The 25,020-nt window shown below is 33.8% G+C and overlaps 1 protein-coding gene and 1 long non-coding RNA gene across 5 annotated transcripts in view; one reads left to right on the plus strand and one right to left on the minus strand.

The window, feature by feature from the left end:
- LOC147843249 (uncharacterized) overlaps positions 1-25,020 on the minus strand; it is a 650,118-nt gene that overhangs the window by 273,705 nt on the left and 351,393 nt on the right. The window lies entirely within an intron of this gene.
- The window catches only part of pcdh7b (protocadherin 7b), a 236,814-nt gene that overhangs the window by 208,473 nt on the left and 3,321 nt on the right, over positions 1-25,020 (plus strand). The window contains exon 3 of one of the 4 annotated variants that reach the window (XM_087259426.1): positions 23,870-23,888. Coding sequence (XP_087115552.1) covers positions 23,870-23,886 — 17 coding nt within the window. The 3' untranslated portion in view covers positions 23,887-23,888. 4 annotated transcript variants of the gene reach the window in all.

Consider the following 25,020-nt stretch of genomic DNA (forward strand, 5'->3'; position numbering starts at 1 on the left):
AAACCCCTCCTTAGCGTGATGCTAATCTGTGCTGATTTGTCCAATGACCCAGTCTGTTGTGATTACTCGACTGCGTTCAGGGTGAGACAGACAGAAACGCCCACCATGGTTTATCAACACTTTTAAAGTAGTCAGAGTGCAGAGTGTAAGTGTGAGCCCAATGCAGGAGTGCATTTAAGTAATACAGTTAAATAGCAGCATGTTGCTCTATTCTTAACCATGACACACATTCAGTGTTGACGTTATGCCGACATGGTAAAAGATTCGTTACCAAGACGTATCATTTGAATCACTCTGAGTCGACTATTTTATAGATGAATCAATAGTTTTAAAGATGACATACTTTCAGATTCAAGCCTTAGCTTATCACAGCAACATAACTTGTAATAAATATGTCATGAACATGATTGTCAAGAGGACATTATAATTATAATTGTGACTCATAACTGTGATTGATATTGTGATCTCAAGTCAGTGTGTACCACTCTAGTTGAGGTAATATTAATGATGCTGTTATAATATGAAATTAGACAATTATAATGGCCTCATGACAGTCATGTTTATGACAGATTTATGACAACCTACACTACCAGTCAAACGTTTGTAGTCGGTAGGATTTTTAAACGTTTTAAAATAAGCTTCTCCTGCTCACCATTGCTGCATTTATTTCATCAATAGTACAGTACAAATTGTCAAATTGTGAAATGTTATTGCACTACAAAATAAGTGTTCAAAAGTAGTTTACCATTTAATTTATTTATTTATTACAGTGATTTTTAAGATGATTTTTTTAGCTTGAATCACTGTAAAAAATGCAGGGTTCTACACATTACATTTATGTTGTCCCAACACAAATCAATTAAGTTCATTTAAGTTCATTCATTTCATTCTTTTATAACCTATTTTAACTCATTTTAATTTGTTTTTATCTGTTTTTAATAATTTTTATTGTCTGCATTTTATGTTCCTAAACTTGTCTTTTTTATTCCTGTTTATGTAAAGCACTTTGAATTGCCACTGTGTATGAAATGTGCTATATAAATAAACTTGCCTTGCCTTGCCTAAGTTAACAGAACACTTTTTGCAATCAAAAAGTTTATGTGGATTGACAATAAAAAATAAGTTGTCCCATTGAAATCTCAAGAATTGTGTTGATTCAGCTTGTTTTATATAAATAGTTTGAACAAGCACAAAAAAAGAAAAGAAACAAAAAAATTAATTGTTTATTTGTATGTTTGTTTGTGTACTTTATTGTCCCTCAAGGTGAAATTTTTTTTGTGAACTCACATAGCACTTCAGTAGGTTCTGACACAATAACAATTAAAAATAAGCCAACATGCAAAAAAAAAAAATCACATACACTGTCGATCAGTGTTCAACAGTCTGATTGACACTGGAATAAAAGAGTTCTTAAGTCTGTTCCCCTTCTAGCGGAAAGTAACATACCCAGGAGGTAAAAGATCTTAAAACGGAAAGAGTACATGAGATGGGTTACTTAAAATTATGTTAAATTTACTTTTAGTCTTGTAGCATTACTACAATTACTCCAGTCTTCATAGTCACATAATCCTTAAGAAATTCTTCTTCTTCTTCTTCTTCTTCTTCTTCTTCTTCTTCTTTTTCCTAATATTATTATTATTATTATTATTATTATTATTATTATTATTATTATTATTATTATTATTATTATTATTATTATTATTATTATAATAATTATTATTATTATTACTATTATTGTTATTATTATTTATGCTACCTTCATAATAGAATAATAATAATATAAAAAAATAAAAATAAAAAAAAACTTTGGCTGGTAGTGAATGATGTCCTAATCGAGTTGTAATAACAAAAGACATCCTGAACATTGTTACATTTTGTATTTAAAATGACAACTTAGCAAAGGACACATTATTAGTCATAACGTGTAATGTCACAATTATAAAGGTCTCAATACCTTCTTATGACCATCTACTTCATGTATTGTTACCAAATATGCAAATAAAGCTTAATTTTAATCAATGTGGTACTTTACATACAATTATGTCATGAGACACTATCATGAAAGTCAGCTTCTTTCTCAAGTTGAAGGTTTTTCATAAAAGTGGTATGACTGCTTTGAGAAAATAACCTAATATGTATTGTACTTAAAATGTGCAGGCACAAATCGTCAATTTAAATTCAAAATGACAACACTAAAACAAGTGCATAAAACAACAATATTTTAGCCTACAGAGTCATGTATTAAATGAACTGCGTAACATGAACATGTAATGTTTTTTTCAAAGCATCACACAATAGCTGATGTCTAAAGGCACACTGAGTTCTTTAAGCATTAGCTGGTACTATAACCATAGCTGCCATTACACAGCACTTCCAGTCTTTTCTGTGCTAACATGCTGCACACATTCATGGCAGGTGGTCAGACTGTGTGTGTGTTTAGTGTCATTCTCTCCTCTAGCAGTCCTCAGGTACAGTAAAGGGCCTATTGATATCTTAGTTCCAGCTCAGGGGAGACCGGCAGTGACAATGCACTGACACTGGCCTTGATTTAGCTCAAGCCACCTGTGTTACAGCCAGGAGACACACCGGTGGGGCTCATCTTCACACTCGCAGTCATTTCTGATAACAGCACACACCTGAAAGCTCCTTGTGCAACCCTCACACAGGACTTCCAGGCACATCTATGGGTTAAAAACACCGGAGTGCTAGAATGTAATGAGTCTGCACAAGTGTGTTCAGTTTTCACACAATTTGACTTTTAATATTGCTTTCTTTATACTGTATTAGTCATTATAATAATGCATTTATTATAATTTTTCATGGATTCAGTCATTGTGTTTTCATTAAGATGGACTGGCTAACATTAACAACAAGCAATTTATGTGTGACAGTATTTATTGACTTTTGTTGATGTTAATACAAATGCAAAGGCTTATGTTAGCTGGCTAATATTCATTAAATTAAGTTAACTTCAATAAATTAACATTTATTAATATCAATAAATGGTTTAGACTCTTTATTTATTTATTTATTTATTTATTTATTTATTTATTTATTTATTTATTTTAATTAATACAACACTAATGTTACCTAATATATATGTTAATATTTATGTTATATTATATTATATTATATTATATTATATTATATTATATTATATTATATTATATTATATTATATTATATTATATTATATTATATTGCTGTAATCTTGAATAGGGAATTTTGATAATTAATAAATACTGCAATTTGCATTAAGGATTGGTGGTTTTGTCCAACAAAATGCTATTAACTACTGGCTTATTACGATTTTTTATTATTATTATTATTATTTTTTGTTAATATATCAACTGTTCATTAGTAGTTATACGATATGATAGTTTTCTAAATCCCCAATCCTACCCAAAACCTTTCTAACAAACTATTAACTATTATATGAACAGCTTATTAGTAGTTTATTAAGCTAGTACTGTTAGTTGATGGTGTGCTAATTCTGTGAATTGTGACCTAAACTATTAGTGTTACCAGTGAGTCATGTGCTTGTTTAAAAGGTTTTTCAGCTGACAAAATGGTAGCTTGGAGGATAAAGGTGCTTAAAAGCACATTGGCGTGTTTTATTTATTTATATACTTTTTTTTTTTTTTTTCTGTGACTGCTAAATGTCACTGTTTAACATCATGGGACCACGTAAATGAATTTAAGCCTTTAGTCTGAGCAAGACCACTGCAGCATTAAGCTATTTAGCTATTACTTAGAAATTCAGTTAGTATACGGCTTTAATGTGGCACCTTTTCTGGCTCAACTGAATTAAAGTATGTCTTCACACAAAGCACTCTTCAAGCAGGACTGATGCTGAGAACTTTCAAGTTTTTTCGGGTGCTAAATTGGGGACATAAAATGGGCCACGGTAATGCTTTAGCAATTATCTGTTCCTACGCTTCCCAGCATTCGAGCAAGTAGAATGTGTTGTTCTTCATATTGTCAGGGCCCCATATATAGTACGCACATCCCCGGTTTGTCTTTTTTTCCATATAATCACATTGTTAAAAACCTAGAAGGTGCTTCCAGCCAGTGGGTCTTTGCCCGGTTCACTCATCCTTAATGAAAGCCTCACAAAACCAAAGCCTGTCTATACTGAGAACTTTCTCTAAAGTTCATTCGACTTTTGATGAGGTGCTAGAAGACTGAGCGCCAAGAGGACGTCTCTTCAAGACCTCGAGGCTTAACCCCACGGAAACATGAACCCTGTTCATTCTGCAAGTTTTCGCTCAATTTCAGCTGGCCTGAGGGGCCAAAACCCTCCAGTGTTGGAGATCTAGAGCAGCAAGCTAGGCCTTCTCTACCTCCGCTTTACTTAATTAGCCTCTTACACCCTTTGGCACGCTGGGAATTAAACGTGGTGACTCAATCTGGTGCCTTTTTATGGGAAATATATGCAGACTCTCTGAGTCAGGCAAAGATGTGTAGTGTTGGCCAGTTAGGTCCACTAAAAGAGAGGTTATGAGTCCATGTCCGCAGGGACAGCGAGCTGTGCACCGCTGATGAGATGAACAATGTGTAAGGTTGCACAACGTGTAACATACACTAGTGGAAATGTCATGACAGGATTGGGAAGTGAGAATAGGTTCTTATCCAGAGACATTGGGTTTTAGTTGTCACTTCAGAAAATAGCTGAATTACAATTGAAGCAACTAGGGCTTATAGTCTATAATAACAGTGCAGTGATAGGCATTGCTGCACAGTTTGCAAACAATATATATATATATATATATAATATTATATATAACATTATATAATATGTAAATTATTAGTGTTTAGTTATTGTTTAATAACTTAAATGAAAACTAAATTAGTATTATTGAAATCTCTAAAAGTAAACAAGTCAAACATGATTTGTTTTCTATTGATTGATTGATTGATTGATTGATTGATTCATTCATTCATCCATCCATCCATCCATCCATCCATCCATCCATCCATCCATTCATCCATCCATCCATCCATCCATCCATCCATCCATCCATCCATCCATCCATCCATCCATCCATCCATCCATTCATTCATTCATTCATTCATTCATTCATTCATCCATCCATTCATCCATTCATTCATTCATTCATTCAAACATTGATTGGCATGTCGAAATAAGCCTATTTAAAGCCTATTTGAATAGTCAAATAATTTTTTTTTTCTCAGCCTTTTATGTTTATGTTCAGTAATTTTACATTGGATGCAATGAGAATTACATAATATGCCATAAATGTAAAATCACTGAACACACACATAAGAGGCTGATAAAAAAATATAAATTTTCAAGCAATAGCCATACAGCCCAAAACTGAAGCTAAACAGGGCTGAGCCTGGTCAGTTGGCAACCACATGGGAAAACTGGGTTGCTGTAAGAAGTAAGGTTAGTGAAACCGGCAGGGAGTGCTCAACCTGCTGTCTGTTTATCCTAATACCCCAGTAAAGTGAAGGCCACACTATACTCTTAGTGGTCTCTCTGTGGTCATCAAAAATCTCATGGCGCTTCTTGTAAAGTGTAGGGGTGTGACCCTGGTGTTCTGGCCAAATTCCCTCTATTAGCCTTTACCTATCACGGCCTCTCAATCATCCCTATCCACCGAATTGGATCTATCACTGTATCTCCACTCCACCTACAGCTGGTGTGTGGTGTCGTTGTCCTGTGGCTGCTGTCACATCATTCAAGTGGATGCTGCACACTGGTGGTGGTGTGGAGAGACCCCCTCCCTCTCATGATTGTGAAGCACTTTGGGTGCATGGCCATACACATTTTAGAAGAAAACTTCTGATGGCACTTAGTGTTTGTTTTTGTTTTTTTCATCTGAATTCTTTATTTGTTTCTTGAGTTTTAAAATTTCAAAATGCAAACAAAAGTCACATTTATGTCAAATCATGAGAAACATGTTTGGAAATTTAGTCAGCCTTCATCGTGTGCTTCAAATGAATTAGTTTCCTTCTCCTTCTGTTCTCCTTCCCATTGGTTCAATGGGTGACATCTTTCTATCTGTGGATGTACTGTATGTATACTGTATATGCATATATGAGAGAGAGAGAGAGAGAGAGAGAGAGAGAGAGAGAGAGAGGGAGTAGTTTTTCCTTCCTCTGTTCTGTATCCTCTGTGGTAAGTGGAGCAAAGCACAAACCAGCAGGTTTGTGGGATTTAATTGAAATTGTATTTTGACAAATACGCATTTAATGGTGTAAAATAGGCTATTGTGTGTGTGCGTCTGGGAGCGTGCGATAAGGCACCCAGTTCTGAGCCAATGAGACGAAGTCTAAAGACCAACAGTGAGGGGAAAAACTGCACACACACACACACACACACACTCACACACAGCAACAAACACACACATGTGAGATTTTAATCCCTGTCTGTCTCTTACTTTCTATATATCTGTCTCTCTTATGGCACAGAGTCAATCCTAGCTCAAGCCCTACCATTTTCTAATATATATGTTACAATTTTTCAATTTTTACTGTCTGTCCACCTCCTGAATGCTTCTCACCCTATCACTCACGCTCTTTGTCATGGAAATTGTGTAATGTATGTGTCAGTGCCTGCAGTGTGTTTGACCGCTGAAATGTTTTTGAGTAATGTGTGGGGGGAAAGCATTTCTTTTAGTTTCAGGTTTGCAGTCGTACTGTTCTTTTCAGATGCACAATGCGTATTTTTTTTTTTTTTGTTTTAGGGGGGTGGGGGGTGGTGGGGTGATACAATGTCTTCTAGTTTCCCAATTTAGAGAGCTAGACATGTCAGATCTGTGATTGCGTATGCATATGAGCACGCTTGCTTTTTTTATGACAGATAGATGAGAAGTCAGGAAAATGAGGGTCAGCGCCACATTTCCGAGACTCGTGATGCCTTCTGATGAGAAAGAGAGAGAGATGCGGAGAGAAGGAGAGGGCATTAGGTAATTGGCAGTGAGATAGTCGGCAGAATGAAATTATGCTAGTTAATCTCTCCTCAATTAATCATAGCTGGAGAGCTCTAACGCTAGACTAATTATTTCCCCGAGTGCTTTTAAGCACCATAAGGGGCCACCTATACCTGTTCAACATTGCTGGGGATTTGCTGGGAGTTTTGCTGGAATTTGATGAATTTCTGTTTGTGCGTGTAGGTTAAATCTTTAATTTGAAATGATATGTTCCAATATATGGGAAATCTATTTGTATGAACAAACAATGGATCGAACAAATGAATGAAATCCCATTACACAACAGGAAAGTTACTTTAGAGTTGACAGAGAAAAGCACTATTTGAGAAATTGCATATATTATTATTATTATTATTATAATTATTATTATTGTTGGTGTTGTTGTTGTTGTTGTTGTTATTATTTAATTACTATTAACATTATATTTTGTATTAAGTATTATTAATAAAATACATCTTCACTATTATTTATATATTATAAAAAATATAATATTATATATTTTACAATAAAATAAAATATTATGTTATATTATACTGTATTATATAAATATATTATATTATGCTATTATATTATATTTTATGTTTTATATATTATATTATATTATATTATATTATATTATATTATATTATATTATATTATATTATAGTATATTTTATTCTATTTTATTATATTACATTTTATTTTATTATAGTTAAATAATTAAACTATCATTAGTTAAACTGTTAGCTATGAAGAACAAGGTAGTGTATTCTAAGGTAAAGAGAAATATTTTCTTAAAACAATATTTATTTTATTACATATGTTTATGTATGTATTATTTTTTTATATGTGAATACAAAATAATATATCATTATATATATTTGGTGTTTCTGCATGTTCTCCCTGCCTTTGCGTGGGTTTCCTCCTTGTGCTCTGGTTTCCACCACAATCCAAAGACATGCGGTACAGGTGAAATGGGTAGGCTAAGTTGTCCGTAGTGTATGGGTGTGTGTGTGTGTGAATGTGTGTGTGTGGATGTTTCCCAGAGATGGATTGCGACTGGAAGGGCATCTGCTGCGTAAAAACTTGCTGATTAAGTTGGCGGTTCATTCCACTGTGGCAACCCCAAATTAATAAAGTGACTCAGCCAAAAAAAAATGAATGAGTGAATCCTATAGCCTTCTTAGAGAAACATCTGAGATATTAAACAACACTTTTTTTTTCATTAGCAATAATAATATATATATATATATATATATATATATATATATATATATATATATATATATATATATATATATATATTTTTTTTTTTTTTATTATTATTATTATATATATTTTTTTTTATGTATGTGAATACAAAATTGTAGTTCAGATGTGAACCATGTGTGCTGTGCTGGCTCGGATTTAGAGATAGAGAAAGAGACAAGAGTGTGGCAAAAACAACAGGAAATAAATACACACATCACTCCAGCGCACCTCATTGCACCATGTCTGACATGCTTCTTCTCCTGCTGTTGTGTTACTGTACGCTCTGTTGTCCTGGTTCACTGATGCAGCACAGCTGAAAGCAGATGCAGCTCAAACACTGAGGCTACTGAAGCAAACCAGGTCAACAGCGGCCCTTAGTCCTGCTCCTGCTCCACCATCACGTTAACTCAGCGAAAGCCCTCGTGAGCTCTACCTCGCCTAATGCTATTACAGGTCCTTATGCTGTCAGTTTGCTGGGGATTTCCAAAGTAAAGTGCTAAAAAGTTACTATTGCTAACTACATTATTCTGTTTGAAAATCAGAATGTGTGCTGTGTAGGTCAGACGGGCCCAAAAATGTTTGGAGTTTAACACATTATAGTAAATATGAAGATGTTTGACAGCCAAAAATTGTTAAAATGTTTGGTTTGTGATACATATGTGTAGGAATTTACAGTTTTGTGTTTGTGTAAAACAGAAGTTTGGTTTTATTTATTTATTTTTTAACTACACTGCAAAAAATATTTTTTGTTATGTTACTTTAAGTTATTTTAATACAATAATCAGATTCCAACACAATGTTTAGGTTATACAAAGTTTAACTTATTATTTTGGCTGGTTTGATTGATAGACGTTGAGTTGACTAGCTAAATTAATTTGATTCAACAACAAAAAAACAACAGATTTTTTTTTTTTTTTTTTTTTTTTTACAGTGATGACTTTTCTTCCAAATATAAAGAAAATGTTGCCATTTGTAGCAAATTTTGGCATAGACTAACATAAAAGTGCAATTGTTAAGACATTGTCTTTCATTTTTAGAAAACGCAATAGAGAATGTTTAAAATTCAGAATGCCCTGATTTTCATTTAACAAATCACAAAAAAAAAAAATAAAATAAAAAAAAAAAAAAAAATATATATATATATATATATATATATATATATATATATATATATATATATATATATATATATATATATATATATATATATATATATATATTTAATGAATCCAGCACTGTGAATGCTTTTCTTACTTGTTTTTATTCACAGATTTTTTAGCTTTTTTCTCGCCCCAATATTTAAAAATTCTTAAATCAAGAAGCATTTTCTAGACAAGCAAAACATAGTTTTGTTCTAAGAAATAATATAAAAAATAGTGACTTTTTTCCATTAAAAAGGTTTAAAGAAGTAGCAATACAAACGTGGTTGTCATGTAATGTAATGCTTTTATAAGATGGAACATACGTTCTCTATTTTTTTTTCTTTTTTTTTTATTTCAATATGGTACAAGTCTAATAATAATAATAATAAAAAATAATAAAAATTTGTTAATTGACAGTTTTCATAGTTTATGATTCACCAGTGTTTTCAGCCTGATTTCACGAGGAAACGTAAGTATTTTACATTTTGTCAGTTTTGTGGCTAATTGAGCTAATTAGTGCCCAACCCCACCTCTAACCCCTACCGTCATTGGGTGATGAACAAATCGTACTAAATAGTACAGATTAGATTGTACAGTACGTTTTAAGTTTTTACGAATTAGCCACTAAATCAAAAAGTTTCAAAATTGCGTTGGTGTTTCCATTTATTTATGGTTGTGAATTGAATTATGAAACCTTAATTTCTGCTCTGTCGCTTTTAATGTTAAACATTTAACTTTACAGTTTAACAAAGTGACATTTATTGACGTTTTAATAGTTTAAAATAATATATTGTATAAGATATAATACATAGAGAAATATGTAAAAAAAAAAAAAAAAAAAAACTGTCAGTTTATTACAAGTTTATTATTATATTATTGCAAGTTTTTTGTAATGTAATCTACAACACAAACCCTGAAAATATATGACTTTAAACTATTAAAAAATGTTCCCCTGTGTTCGTAAGGGTTTCGTCTGAGTGCTCCAATTTCCCCCAGAGTCCAAACACATGATCTATACAGGAATTAAATGGGCTAAATTGGAACAAAATTAAAACAAAACAAAAAATAAATATATAAATAATAAATAAATAAATACAATAAAATAAAATTAATTAATTAATTAATAAAATCCTTAATTTTTTGAGCTGAATCAAATTAATTAAGCCCATTAAACTTATATTATGTTAAACTGACTTAAAACAGTCTGCTTAACTTATAAAATTAAGTTAGAACATAAATAACTCAATTTATTAAGTTACAATGAATTAAAACGTATGCTGTCAGGACTAATTGATCACATATTTTTTTACAGTGCATTGTATTTGTGCGAATGCAAGAGTGAATGTGCATTTCCCAGTGTTGGGTTGTGGCTGGAAGGGCATCCGCTGCGTAAACATATGGATAAGTTGGCGGTGGTGACCCCTGATTAATAAAGCCAAAAAAAAAAACAAAAAAAAAAAAATAAATAAATAATGAATGAATAATTTAAATAAGCAAACTAATAAATTAAATCAAAACTAATCTAATACATCAATGCCTGAAAGGATTAAGATACTTTAGAATATTGCACTGTTTGGTATTTGTTGTTACTTACTTTAAGTGTCCATACACTTTATTGGGTCACATAAAGGTGATGTCTGCTGATAGATGTGATGGCTTTAGTCTAGATGACCACAGTGTGCAAAGAAATAGAAAAAGTGGCAGAGAGAACATTAGATCAGCAGACTAATGAGTCTACAAGGACAGTCCAGCATTATTGAATCAAATGGACAGCACTAACTGGGAAGAAAAGAACAGTCTCTCTTATTTTTCTTTTCCCTCAGCTTTTTCAGTAGTGTCTGGTGGGTAACAAAAAAGCTTGTGCAGATGCCTCCTAATGAAAATATGCAACCCGTGATGCCCTATTAGGACAGATGTGTTAAAGAGAGGTTTTAATCTCACTAAGAGAAAGAGTGTGATGCCGATTAGTTATTTAGATGCAGGAGAAACACACTAGAGCATTAACAGAAGAACAGACTGCCAATGTTGCACATAAATGGAAGGATTGTGTTACGATATGTGTATTTCCTTACTGCACCGTACGCAGAAAAACAAAATGTCAGCAAGACTCCGTGACACAATAGGCAAACAATACAAGTATGATGAACTGCATCTGCTGAGATTCTGATAGGTGAAACAAGTTGACATTTTGCCCATAATGCTACAGGGCTGAGGAGCTGCCAGTGCAACTGATAGAAAGAAAGTTGTTTCTTGTGGTTAAATCATATTTTTGTTTTGTTCACAGCTGATGTTGTTATTGCTCAGACTCAGTTTGTTGAGGAGTCATGAAACCCTTAGCTAAAATTTCGGAGATTAACAGATTTGTGTGTGTCGAACATCAATTATGATAACATAAGCATCTGTTAGTTTTAATTGTAGGGAACAACTGGATAATTCTGAGCTGTTCCCTAGTAATTTCAACTTCTGGGTTGATTTTCCGGGTTTTACTTTGGTGACACATTTGGTGTCTGAAGAGCTGCTTCTGCATCATTCGGTCAAGATGGGTCGCAGAACTAGTAGTGTTGTCAGCAGAACCAACTTTGGTACAAGTTTGTACACAATATATATATATATATATATATATATATATATATATATATATATATATATATATATATATATATAGTGGCATCTCCCGCTTGCATATATGAATACTGTTGAGTGGATTCTTAAAGACTTCTGATTTGCTATTATGTTTATGTTAGGTTGTAATGATCATTGGTTTGCAAGACACTTGAGACACTGACACCAAGGAGAAAGACGCGTCTATCAGCTGATCCATCCGTGGATTGACACAGCATTCAAACACTCCAGGGCAGAATGACTTTTATTGTCTCGTTAAAGAGCAAATATGTGTGTTTGAATTTTAAAAAAGCACTCTTAAAATATTTTAAAAATCAAGGATTTCCACCTCAGTTTTAGTCAGTATGTGGCTCTGACAGGTGCTCGCTCTCCTCTTTCTCGGCTGCTTTGATTTAAAATACCCACTCCCCACTCCCCATATATATATATATATATATATATATATATATAGGCACATTTGAACAAAACAGATGTATTAAACAGAAATATTTATTAAAATAATATTTTTGTTACCAAACATCTCTAGAAATGGAAAGATAATAAAATCAAATTAACACAAAATATTGCAAAAAACAAAAAATACAAACTAAAACATTTCAACAAAATGTTTTTTTTTTCTCTTATTTTGATTTATTTATTTATTTTTTATTTTTTGCTATTTTTGAAAATTGTATTTGATATTTTTCCCTTACATATAAATGTGGGTGTACTAATTTTTGAACTATTATTGTAAGTTGTTTTGTTAGGTAAGCTGACTAAACTACGGTATATGCACAAATATAATATTGCAAATCATCCTATAGAAAATATGAATTTAAATAAGAGATTTGTGTGTGTGTGTGTGTGTGTGGGGGGGGGGGGGGGTGTACTCCTATTTGCTGCGCACTGTTTATATTATATTTCTGTGGTAGACTTAACTGAACATCCTCCCACATTGCAATGCTGTCAGTCTAAGATATAGTTTTATTTAATAAATATCAATGATTTTTTTTCTTAAAAAAAAAAAAATAAAATAAATAAATAATAAAAAGTAAATAAATAAATAAAAATTATTAAATGAAAACATCATTATTTACTGAATTTGATTTCAAAGATTAAACCCTCAATGTGGATGGGGGGGGGGGGTGTTTTCACTGTATGGACAAAAGCACAGGCATTCCCTAAAATGTATAATTATGTGCACTAATAAAAATAAATAAATAAATAAATAAAAAAAAATCATAAAATGTACTTAATTTTGTTAAGGTAACTGATTGCAAATAATTTATATGTGCCGAATTTAACCAAACTTAATTATTTGTTTTTAACTAGCTACCTTAAAAAAAAGTGGAAGACGGAAGAAATTCATTATGATTTGCATTAAGATGAGTATTTGTGAGATTGCATAACACTGACACGGTGTTGTGGATTGCATGAACGCATGTTGCAGACACCCTTCACCAAATGCCATATATCTATTGGCTAATCTTGTGGACTTGTGCTGAGAATTCGTAGCGTCTGCTACCCTCATCTCTCTCTCTCACAGACACACACAGAGATTGGACAGAGGGGTCAGCAGTTCTGGCTGGCAGTTATGTTTTGGCAGGGCCTCCCATCCGGAAAACAGAGAGCAAAAGAGCAGCCTGTAGTTCAGCTGGCCTCTAAGGGACGAGGCTTAACTTGCAGAAGATGAAAACACATGCACACGCAGAGCGCTAAAAATATAGAAGGACAACTAATGCTTTCACGCGCAAGCACATTCATGCGCTCTAGAAAACCAAAGCATTAAACAGCAGGACAAAATACCCACACGTGTGCACACACACACACACACACACACACACACACCCAAACACATAGATTACAAAATCCTCATATCCCTGTCAATTAGCTGAGCCTCTGGCCCACTTACAGCTTTCCAGAACCCTGCCACCAGCCTCACAACAGCAGAGCTCCAACTGCGCCAGGGAATCCACTTTTGTCCACACGTAATTAACTCACAGAATAGCTCTGAGAGCCATATCTTCCGTTCCCCCCACTCCCCCCCTCCCGCCGTTCCCCTGATCTCTCGTTTTCAAACCCTCCGTCGGAGAAGAGTGGATGTTTCTTTTGAGTTATTCAAAAGGACTGGCTGTGGAAAATGGCAGGCATTATACTCCGAGCCCCCGTCGGCAGAAAACCCCACTATACAGAGTGACAGTTAGCGTGCCACAGAGCTGCATGCGTTTCCGGCAACTCTACAGTCCAGCGACGGTTGCTTTGCCCCAGGATAGAGGAGCAAGTATGGTCCCTTTTGTTTGCTGTTTCCAAAAGCCTCACTTTTCATGCAAAAAAAAAGTGACTTGGGGTCAAATTTAAAGGCTTGGGGATTTTAAAAGAGGATATGAAAAGAAGAAATACCCTTTTGGGTTTGCAGGACCATAGATCATAGATGTTTCTTCTCTGAAGTGAGTGGTTGAATCCATGTCTGCAATTGTGACATTTATTTTTCATTTACAAAACAGTGGCCAAAAAACACATGAGCTCAGACTGAGAAACTAGACATAATGTTGGTTTCATACTGATTACTTTATCAAACAACGTTTGCTAGCAACCTGCACTCGCTGTATTTAAAAGTAGAAGCTTTCTATAGATTTATATCTCATGCCTGTGTGTTTAGTTTTAGCGGAGTTTCAACGCATTTTAGTGACGCATTTCTAAAAACAGTTTGCGCAGAGAAAAAACAAAGAATGGATACACTGTTTATTTTTGTTATTTTGCAAAAGCACACACTTTTGTTGTTGTTGTGAGTGTACACAAAGAAAGTAGATACTTAATGGATTCAATTGATATATTGGTCTTATCTGTATTATCAAAACTGAGAGTGTAATTTAAGTTCTTTTCTGCATTATCAGGAGAAGTAGCCTCAAACCGTAAAATGTACTTTGAGTTTGTGTTAGCAAACATTAGGTTAAATGTATAGAGATTTCAATTTGTCAAACTTTATGAGATTTTGTCTTTTGACATAAAATAGTTATACAAACTACAGCTACTACTTTTGTCACAATCCCGAAATAACTAAAGGATCCACGATGCAAGGTTTTTAATGACTAGTGGAAGGACAAACAGTTCAAAATATACTGTAGATCAAATTACAAAAAGTAAACGTAATGCTGTATCGAAGACCCTGTGAAGACCCTGTGAAGTCCAGATCACTAGCTATCTGGAAAACAGCTAGCATTCCGAAAATACAGAGCGTCCTATTATGAAACAGAGTAACAGGTTTCTCAGTTGTGGAAGTTGTCATAGTTGAAACAAAAACTCCATGATGATGTTCAGAAAAGACTTTCAGAAAAATGAAAGAAAAAAAAAATGTGTGAGACTATATATATATATATATATATATATATATATATATATATATATATATATATATATATATATATATATGCTCATTTGTTTAAAAAAAATATATTCATATTAAACACTTTCAATGATTTAATGCTGATAACTGTTAAATGTGTCATAACAGTCTTGTGAAAAGGATCCATGATACAAAACCCAGCGTTTAGATATAGGCTTGATAATTAGCCACAGCTGTTGTGAATGATCACACATTAGCCACAGCTGATCGGCAAAACAATCAATCACATGACCAAAAACAAAGCCACTACAACACACATGAATGAAACCAAACAAAACAAACAATAACAAAGACACACCGGGAAGTGTGCACAACCTCCAACCGTGACAATGTTACAGTCCTTTACACACAGAACCAAATACTGTATAACGACAAATTCAACAATTCAGAAAATGTACACTACCGGTCAAAAGTTTGGCGTCCGTTTTTTTTTTTTTTTTTTTTTTTAAGAAAATTATTCTGTTTATCAAGGCCGCATTTGTTAAATGTAAAATAATACTAATAATAATTTAAAAATAATAATAATATTAATAATAATAAAATATTAATAACAATCTGTTAGTAACTGTTTTCTTATTTAAAATTTAATCTAAATAGTTAAATTAAATGATAAACTAATTTTGAACTGTTATTTTTTTAGTGCAAAGACATTTCACAATTTTACAATTTTTATTCATTTTTCAATTATTTTTATTATTAATTTTTGGGGTTTTCAACTTTATTTTTGAATATAAAAGTAGAGAGAATTGACAGGAAAGCATTGGGAGCAGAGAGAGGGGAAGGATAGACACAGGACCACAAGGTGAAAATTGGGTCGCAGTAAGCACCGGAGTGCATGTGTCGACGCACTAACCACTACACCACTGGCGCCGACTTTGCACTGCTTTTTTGATGAAATAAATGCAGCCATGGTGAGCAGGAGAAGCTTATTTTAAAACATTTTTAAAATCCTACTGACCCCAAACTTTTGACCAGTAATGCAGTTTTGGGAAAAGGCTGAGATGCCCCTTGGTTAAACATTTTGCATCTAATGCATACAAGTCAGGCAAAAGCCCTTTTGTTGCATTTGTTCAAATATTTAAAAAAAAAAAAAACTCAAAAGAGAGAGATGAATAAAAATGGATCAGCAGATTTCAGTCTGACTTATTCACTCTTGTAAGATGTTCATTGAAATGAAACAAGGTGGAGGCAGAGTCATTCAAGCAATGATTGAATTCATCTCAATGCATGTTTGACCTGTGTCTGCCCTCATCTAAATGCTTTGAATTATTGCTGCTTCAGAGTGCGTCTTTGAATGACATTTTAAATGGTCTCCATCTTACCTCTATAATGAGATGGAAGAGAGACAGAGATTGTGCAAATCACAATTACATGCTGTTATATTGCATTAACTGCAGCCTAAAATCAGACAGTGTTCTTTTCCATTGGCAATGAGATTACTGGACAAAACTGTTCTTAGAACAGAACTTAATATAGGAGCACAAACGAGAGCGGGGGAAAACGGAATTTGAGCTTATTTGCAAAAAGGCTAGGGGGAAACATAACAAACACTAAACAGAAAACTATCTAATATTCTAATCTTCAGTATTAAAATGCAACATGGTGGATCAGTGGTTAGCACTGTCCCCTCACAGCAAGAAGGTTGCTGGTTCAAGTCTCGACTGGGTCAGTTGGCATTTCTGTGTGGAGTTTGCATGTTCTCCCTGTGTTCACATTGGTTTCCTCCAGGTGCTCTGGTTTCCCCCACAGTCCAAAGACATGCGCTATAGGTGAATTGAATAATCTAAATTGCCCATAGTGTATGAGTGTGAATGCAAGAGCATATACTCTGTAAAACATATGCTGGATAAGTTGGTAGTTCATTCCGCTGTAGCAACCCCAGGTTAATAAAGGCACTTAGCTGAAGAAAAATGAAGGAATGAATGTTAGAATACTCCTTGAATGATCACACAAGAAGAATAAATCACATAATTCTATAAATGAATTAATCTATCAATCTGACATTCAAGGCCCATTTTCAAAACATTTTCCATGCTGAAGTAAAACCGTACTTCATAGTTCATTGTGAGCTTTCAATGACGACTTTTTTTTTGTGTGAAATTTCAGTGTATAATAATGTTACAGATCTAGAATGGTAAAAACAGAAGTGTAGCCTCCAGTAACAGGCTGTATGGCAGCGGTGTGAGGAGTGCTAATGAAGTATCGCTCTCACGCATGCCGCTTCTTTTGTTGTTTTTCACTGGAGGAAACAGTCGCTGAAGATGGCGTAGTAAGCGATAGATGAAAAGCCAATGTACGGCCTTGAGGGGCCTAAGCGGTCTGAGAGCCAGGCATAGGAGTTGTGAAGCCGTGGAAATGTGCAAGTGGTCTGACGGGCTGATTGGCAGGAAATGTTCATCAACTAAACAATGAAAGCTGGCTGGACTTGGAGGTCTATGTGGACATAATTATGGGCTGATGGGAGTCTAGATGTAGAAAGAAAGAAAGAAAGAAAGAAAGAAAGAAAGAAAGAAAGAAAGAAAGAAAGAAAGAAAGAAAGAAAGAAAGAAAGAAAGAAAGAAAGAAAGAAAGAAAGAAAGAAAGAAAGAAAGAAAGAAATATGGAAGGGTAATATTTGATCTCTCCCTACTCAACATAAGACCAATTGTTGGAGATTATTTTGTCTGCCTGCATTTTGTAAACCTGGTATAACTATTATTTTACAATAGGGGGCAACATGGTGGCTCAGTGGTTAGCTAAGTCACCTCACAGCAAGAAGGTCGTTGGTTTGAGCACCCGCTGGGTCAGATGGTATTTCTGTGTGGAATTTGTATCTTCTCCCCATGTTGGCGTTGGCTCCAGGTGCTTCGGTTTCCAAACACATGTGCTAAATTGAAATTGTACGAACAAAAAGGTCTTTAGTGTATGACTTTGTATGTGTGTGTGAATGAGTTTGTAAAGTGTTTCCCAATACTGGGTTGCGGCTGGAAGGGTATCCACTGCGTAAAACATGCTAGCAGAGTTGCTGGTTCAAACCGCTGTGGCAACTTCTGAAATAGAAACTAAGCAGAAGGAAAATGAATTAATGCATTTTACAATAGATAAAAAAAATAATAAATAAATAATAATATTAATAGGATGAAATTTTGATTCTTTGAAATTATGCTTTAGCTTTGTATCAGATGATTTAATTCATGGGGCGAGATTTACTCACTATTCATGACAGCACAAACCCTATTTTGGCATTGAAGTTCTAGACATGTAGTTTAAAATTAACACAATTATCCTTATTGCAAATACACATGAAGCCAATTTTCTTTCTTCCTCACAATTTACTTACACTTTCATACTGATAATTTAAATTAGGGACTAATCACACCCAACACACTTCTCTGTTTTAAAAATGCAAGCACACTATTCTACCTTTTTTGATGACAAAAAAAAAAAAAAGTACGGTGCGCTTTTTATGTCACTAGGCAACCACTATATTGCTATTGATACAATTGTAATATTAACAGAAGCTGCAAAACATAAACAATGAAAAGAGAGTACTTGCTCCGTCCTTGATAGAGAGTGATAGAGAGTTGGACATTGAAAAACACCTGAGTGACGTTCCCCGATTTTTCCACTCGGAGTTTACTTTTTCAACTGCGAGCACACAGCACCCAACGGCCAAAACGCGAGGCACAGCAGGCAATTAAAATGGGAGGTGTACAGGGCGCATAATCAGCACGCAAAACGCTCATGGCTCTTAGTAAACCATTCAAAAGTTGCACCTCTCAACACAAAAAGCACATTCGGCAGGATTAGCACCTTAATCATGTGAGGCGTTTAAAGTGATAGTTCATCAAAAAATGAAAAATCTGCCATCGTTTACTCACCCATTCATTTGTTCAAACCAAATTCGAGTTACTTTTATCTGTTAATTACAAAAGAAGATATTTTGAAAAATGCTGGTTGCTGGCACCCACTGACTTGCATATTGTAGTAATAATTTACCTCCTACCATAGAAGGCAGCAACCAACAGTATTCAGAATGTAATCAATTGTGAGAGAGACACATACAAACATTTAAAACCACTTAAGCGACACTATACTTTTTTTTAGGTCGTTCAGTTTTGTAGGTTTCTACATTTTTTTACATTTTTTTGTTTGTTTTTTATACAACTGCGCTGGACATAAGTGGCTACATCTGTGATCTTGAATGTGTGTATTGTCCGGAGATCACTTGCAGAACATTATATCTTCATCACTGCTTTATGGGAAAGTGCTCTCAGTGCTTACACTGCATCTTTACCTTCCGAGCCTGAACATGCTTACGCCATCAATGATACAACTGTTGCTTTAGTTCTATTGTTTTATATTAATTTAGGTCATTTGATATGCAGGTTTACGTAGTCAAATATTTTGCCGAACAGATCCAAAACTTTTGACACTCATAAATTATCATAAATTGTCATAGTGCTGCGCGTATTAGGAGGTCTGCTGATATGCAGCGAGGGATTTGCATCTTTGATGAACTATGACAGTTTGTGCTCATTGAAAAAGTAAGAATAATTAAAAAATTCATATGAAACTGTCTTCTAAAAGTGACGTTGCGTCTTCTGTTTTGGAGCACTAACAATTGTCAAACGAACCTGGGAATATGCCCGGGCACGGTTCGGATAAACTAGTGTGAGTGCACCCTAAATGTCTAGCTTATCTTTGCATCCATTTAAAGGGGCCAATTTCCTTATCGTTTTAAACTTGAACCAGACCACAAAAGTCTGAATAATTATGTCTCTAAAATGACTATACAACTCTTTATGATCATTTTAGGAATTTTTTGCTTGAAGTAGCTTTATAACTGTATGTATTAGAGAGCATCCAGCACTTTTTTTCCTCCCTCTCTCTCATTGTGTTCTCATCCACCACTTTCGACGCTCATAAATTATCATAAAGGTCATAGTGCTGCACGTATTAGGAGGTCTGCTGATATGCAGCGAGGGATTTGCATCTTTGATGAACTATGACAGTTTGTGCTCATTGAAAAAGTAAGAATGATTAAAAAATTCTTCTCAAAGTGACGTTGCATCTTCTGTTTTGGAGCACTAACAATTGTCAAACGAACCTGGGAATATGCCCGGGCACGGTTCGAATACACTAGTGTGAGTGCACCCTAAATGTCTAGCTTATCTTTGCATCCATTTAAAGGGGCCAATTTCCTTATCGTTTTAAACTTGAACCAGATCACAAAAGTCTGAATAATTATGTCTCTAAAATGACTATACAACTCTTTATGATCATTTTAGGATTTTTTTAGCTTGAAGTAGCTTTATAACTGTATGTAATAGAGAGCATCCAGCACTTTTTTTCCTCCCTCTCTCTCATTGTGTTTGATAGATGGAAGAAAGTCGTACCGCTTTCAAATTACATTAGATTTTCTTCCCTCCTCTACTTTCTTACAAAGACTTAAGCCAATGTTTTAAAGAGATGAGTGCTGATGTTCTCTTGACAGTTGTGTATGTGAATCACCTGTTACATTCTTTAATGCCTCTTTGAACACATTAACTGTCATATAAGATTTATCCAGCCATTTTGTAATCCCTGTCTGAAGCATTAACATTGCCCTGGCATATCGACGTTCTGCAGATCGGAGCCTACACTCATCTTTGTTATTAGTGCTATTGAGGTATCGTCGCTTGACTGGGTGTTCATTGGTGCATGACAGAGCTTTGTGGGGAGAACGTACATTCACACCTCTCTCTAGACACTGGGCAGTAATCCAGCCTCATAAAAAGCACACAGGAAGCACCAGTGAACTCTTTCTGTGGTCAGGAGTCTAAGTCAGGCCCAACTAACCCTTCCATGCCCACAACGCAACCACACCGCATTGACCACAGCTAAAGCTAACAGCAGCTCTGCAGACATTATAGACAGGCCTTGAGGTCAGAAGGATGTATTTGGGGGTTTGCTTAAGGTCAGGGAGAGGTTGTAACCAGACAAGAATGCTATATTGGTTTGTGGCAACTAACAGTATTGAAAGACTGAGGGGGTTTAAATGTAAACGATTTATTATCGGTGACTGAAGAACGCCAAAGATAGCGCTCTATTCTTTTCACAGCACTGATTTCTTGAAACTGAATGGCTTAATAATGTCAATTTATAGAGCGTCATGTTTGTAGATGTGCTTGTTTCTTTTCTCACTCTCAAGTTTGATCAATCTGTCAATGAATATCGTTGTATGCATCGTAGAAGACCTTCAGTAACCCTTTCTTTAAAGTCCATGCTCATAATGAATTATAGCTCTGTTCAGAAGTATTTACAATCAAGCCTGACATTTATATAAATGTATCTATAAAGACACATCAAAACGTATAATGTATTATGATAGCAGTTACATCAATATTTACAAATACATGTATCTGCATTTCTACATTTTACAAAATACATGTTCCGGTAACACTTTGTAATAACTACATAGGCTACTATAAATCATTTATTAAGCATTAACAATAGCTTGTTAATTATCTGTTAAGCAATAACTGCACATTTACAGATGTTAGTAGTTTACAACTGCAGATACATACAGTGTTGCCAACTATTTTCAATGAAAAGGCACTAGACTCTGCCTGAAATGTCGCTAAATGTCGCTAGATTACGTCAACTTGCATATTACTGACATCATTACTTGCCGTTTCTGTTTGTTTAGCAGCCTATGGGTAATAAAGGGGTATTTATATTACCACTACACATTATATATGCATATCAATGAAAAATCTCCAGTAACACACAAAAAGTCAATAGATTTGGCACTTTTTTGAAAATGTGTCTGAAATGTCGTTAAATATATCGACAAAGTCGGTAAGTTAACAACACTTGATACAAATGCTCTATTCTTGACTTTATTTTCCTACTTTGTTAATTATTATTTTTTCATTAATAAATTAAGTATCACATCATTCACAAACCAGTTATTTGATAGAAGTTGCTGGTTTTTAAAGATTATTCAGATTGTAAGTAACTTTTTAAAAAACTATTCAATTCATTTATATATCTCATTATTTGGGCATATGCTAATAGTTAATTTCCATGTTAATAAATGCTTTATTAACTGAACTAAAGTGAGGACTATTCATGCTTTATAAATCCCTTATAAATGACAATCAAAAGCTCAATTATATTCTAAACAGAAAAAAAAAAGAAAATAAACCACTTTATTCATTTCTATTCATTTGAAGATACACAAATGAAACCATTTCCAATGAAAAATAAATCTTTACAATCTTAACTAGAATAATATTACTGTGCAGTTTAAACATTGCTTAATAACGTTTGGATCATGAGATTTTGTTAAATATGCTATATTTTATTGCTGTTGTTTTATCCAATTGACACTTCTGTTACAAGAGGTAATTTAATCCTAGCTTAATGTTAAAACATTTTTTTTTTTTTTTTGGATTCTATAAAAAAATAATAATAATAATAATAAAATGTAGAACAGAAAGTACGTTGGGACCGATGTTATTGTTTACACCCCTCTAAATGGTCTATTTGGAGTTATTTAAACTTTACAATGATTTTACTTTTTAGATAAGATTGCAAAAATGTATTGTTATTCGATGCAAAGCCTTTAATTATCATTTATTAGGGATTTAAAAAGCATAAATAGTCCTCCGTTTAGATTAGGTCATAACATTAGATGAAGTTGAGTTAATAAAGCATTTATTAACATACAAACTATTAATATATGCCTGAATAATAATATATATATATATATATTAATGCTTTACAGATAATGAATTCACAGTTCTATCAAATTAGACCAGAGATGCCAATACTAGGCTCTAAAGTTGTCCCATGGTAACCTTTGATTTGTCCCACAGTGCCATCTGAAAATGGCTTAGAGATTGTCATTTGAAATTTAACAGGAGCTTTTATTAGTTTGTTTTATTGTTTTAGTTTGTTTTACAAAAAGCTATCTGAAATGAAATGTTTCAATGTAAATGGTGTAAAATAATTTAGATTTAGTTTAAAATGTACAAACGACGCATTGCAGACAATGCAGAGACTTTGGAGAGCAAATCAAGTCAAAGGCAGCTTCTGCTTGACTAGTGTATTCAACATTTGTATTCTGCATTAGTTAATACGATTCACAGTAATGTTTTCCATTTATTTTTTTTTTTTTTTCATATATATTATGAAATAAATTAGGAAGTTAGCATGGCAATTTCAATGTAAAAGAGTTTGGTATATTTGTTTTTGGTCCATAAATAATAATGATATTTGGTTTTTCCCCTTCATACGAAAAAGTTTGGACACTTATATAATTGTTTTGCTGGATTGTAAACAATTATAAACAAAGTTCTAATTCATTATGAGTATGGGCTTTGTAGAACTGACTTGTTTTGCGAACATACCATGTAATTAATTGATTCTCAGATAACTGCAGCACATTATCCTTTTTTGTTTTGTTCTTGTCTAATACTATTTTTTTCTTCCTAAATTGATTAGTTTTACATAACATTACACTGTGAAGAAACCGAACAGTGATTATATCCTATTCTTTCTTTGCAGGAGAAAAAGAACATTAAAAGTAAGCCATGATTAACCTAAATTTTTGCTTTCCAACAAAAGGCAGCATGCTTTCTATTTTTATTATTATTATTATTATTATTATTTTGTTTATAGATTTGCACTCACCCTCTCTTGCTTGTGCCATACCTCACATGTGGTCATTAACCGACCATCTCTAACACTGCAGCTTTGTGCTTTGGCATCAAAGTTTAGGGATTTCAGCGTTTAGTATTTGTGTGCACTTCAGCTTAGCGAACTTCATATTCAGCCGTGTTTGTGCATAGACTTTTTTGCGCATCTGATGGTTATATGTTTGCTTGTCGAGTGCTTAAAAGTGTAAACAGAAAGTATTTGTTCAGTCGACAATCTGAATAGAAGAGATATGAGATGTTAAGGAAACTCGTGGCTGTGAATCTAAAACTGATCTCCTCTGCCAGCCTGGGAAAACAAGCAATCACTCAGATGCGTGACAGTTAGAGCCTTTAGAAAATGTTTACGTAATCCTTTAAACTTAACCTATGTTTTATAGATGTACAGTTAACTGGCAAATCCTCCAATATGTTGTTCTTTAAGTACATTGTAGGTGTTTCCTCAAGCCAAAGAGGGGATTATTCAAGAAAAAAAGCTTTTATTTTATTTAAGTTTTTTTCTGTACATCCTTTTTAAAATTTAATAGCTTCTTGTAGTTAGCCAAAAAAAATAAATAAATAAAAAATACACAGCATACACACAACGCTCACATATAAACACACCAGATGCACACACAAACAGCCATTAGAGATGGATTCAGGCCATTAGTTAGAACGCAAAAGTCACAAAACAGTAGAATTGCCCCTCGTTTTCAAAGCATGGTATTCTTTTTAGAGCTCACATTATTTATCCTTTTGTTTAATTTATGTTTTAGCTTTAAGTGTTGTTGTTTGTGTTTGTACGTTTCCTTTTCTGTGTAACGTGGTATGTGTCAAGCATGAACTTACAGTCATTTAAAAAAAAAAAAAGAAACGCACAAAGCTGGTCATAACAATTAAAGATCTCATCTGGCCCTTAATAATATCACAGGCAGTTTCATGAGACACATACCACAATATTTTTTTTATTGTTTTAGTGTCAGTACTTGAGTGTTTTGTTTTCTCCAGCTGTTAAAAATTAAT

The sequence above is a fragment of the Danio rerio genome, chromosome 7 (genome assembly GCF_052040795.2).
Source record: "Danio rerio strain M-AB ecotype USA chromosome 7, GRCz13ab, whole genome shotgun sequence".
In the NCBI taxonomy this organism is placed as follows: Eukaryota; Metazoa; Chordata; class Actinopteri; order Cypriniformes; family Danionidae; genus Danio; species Danio rerio.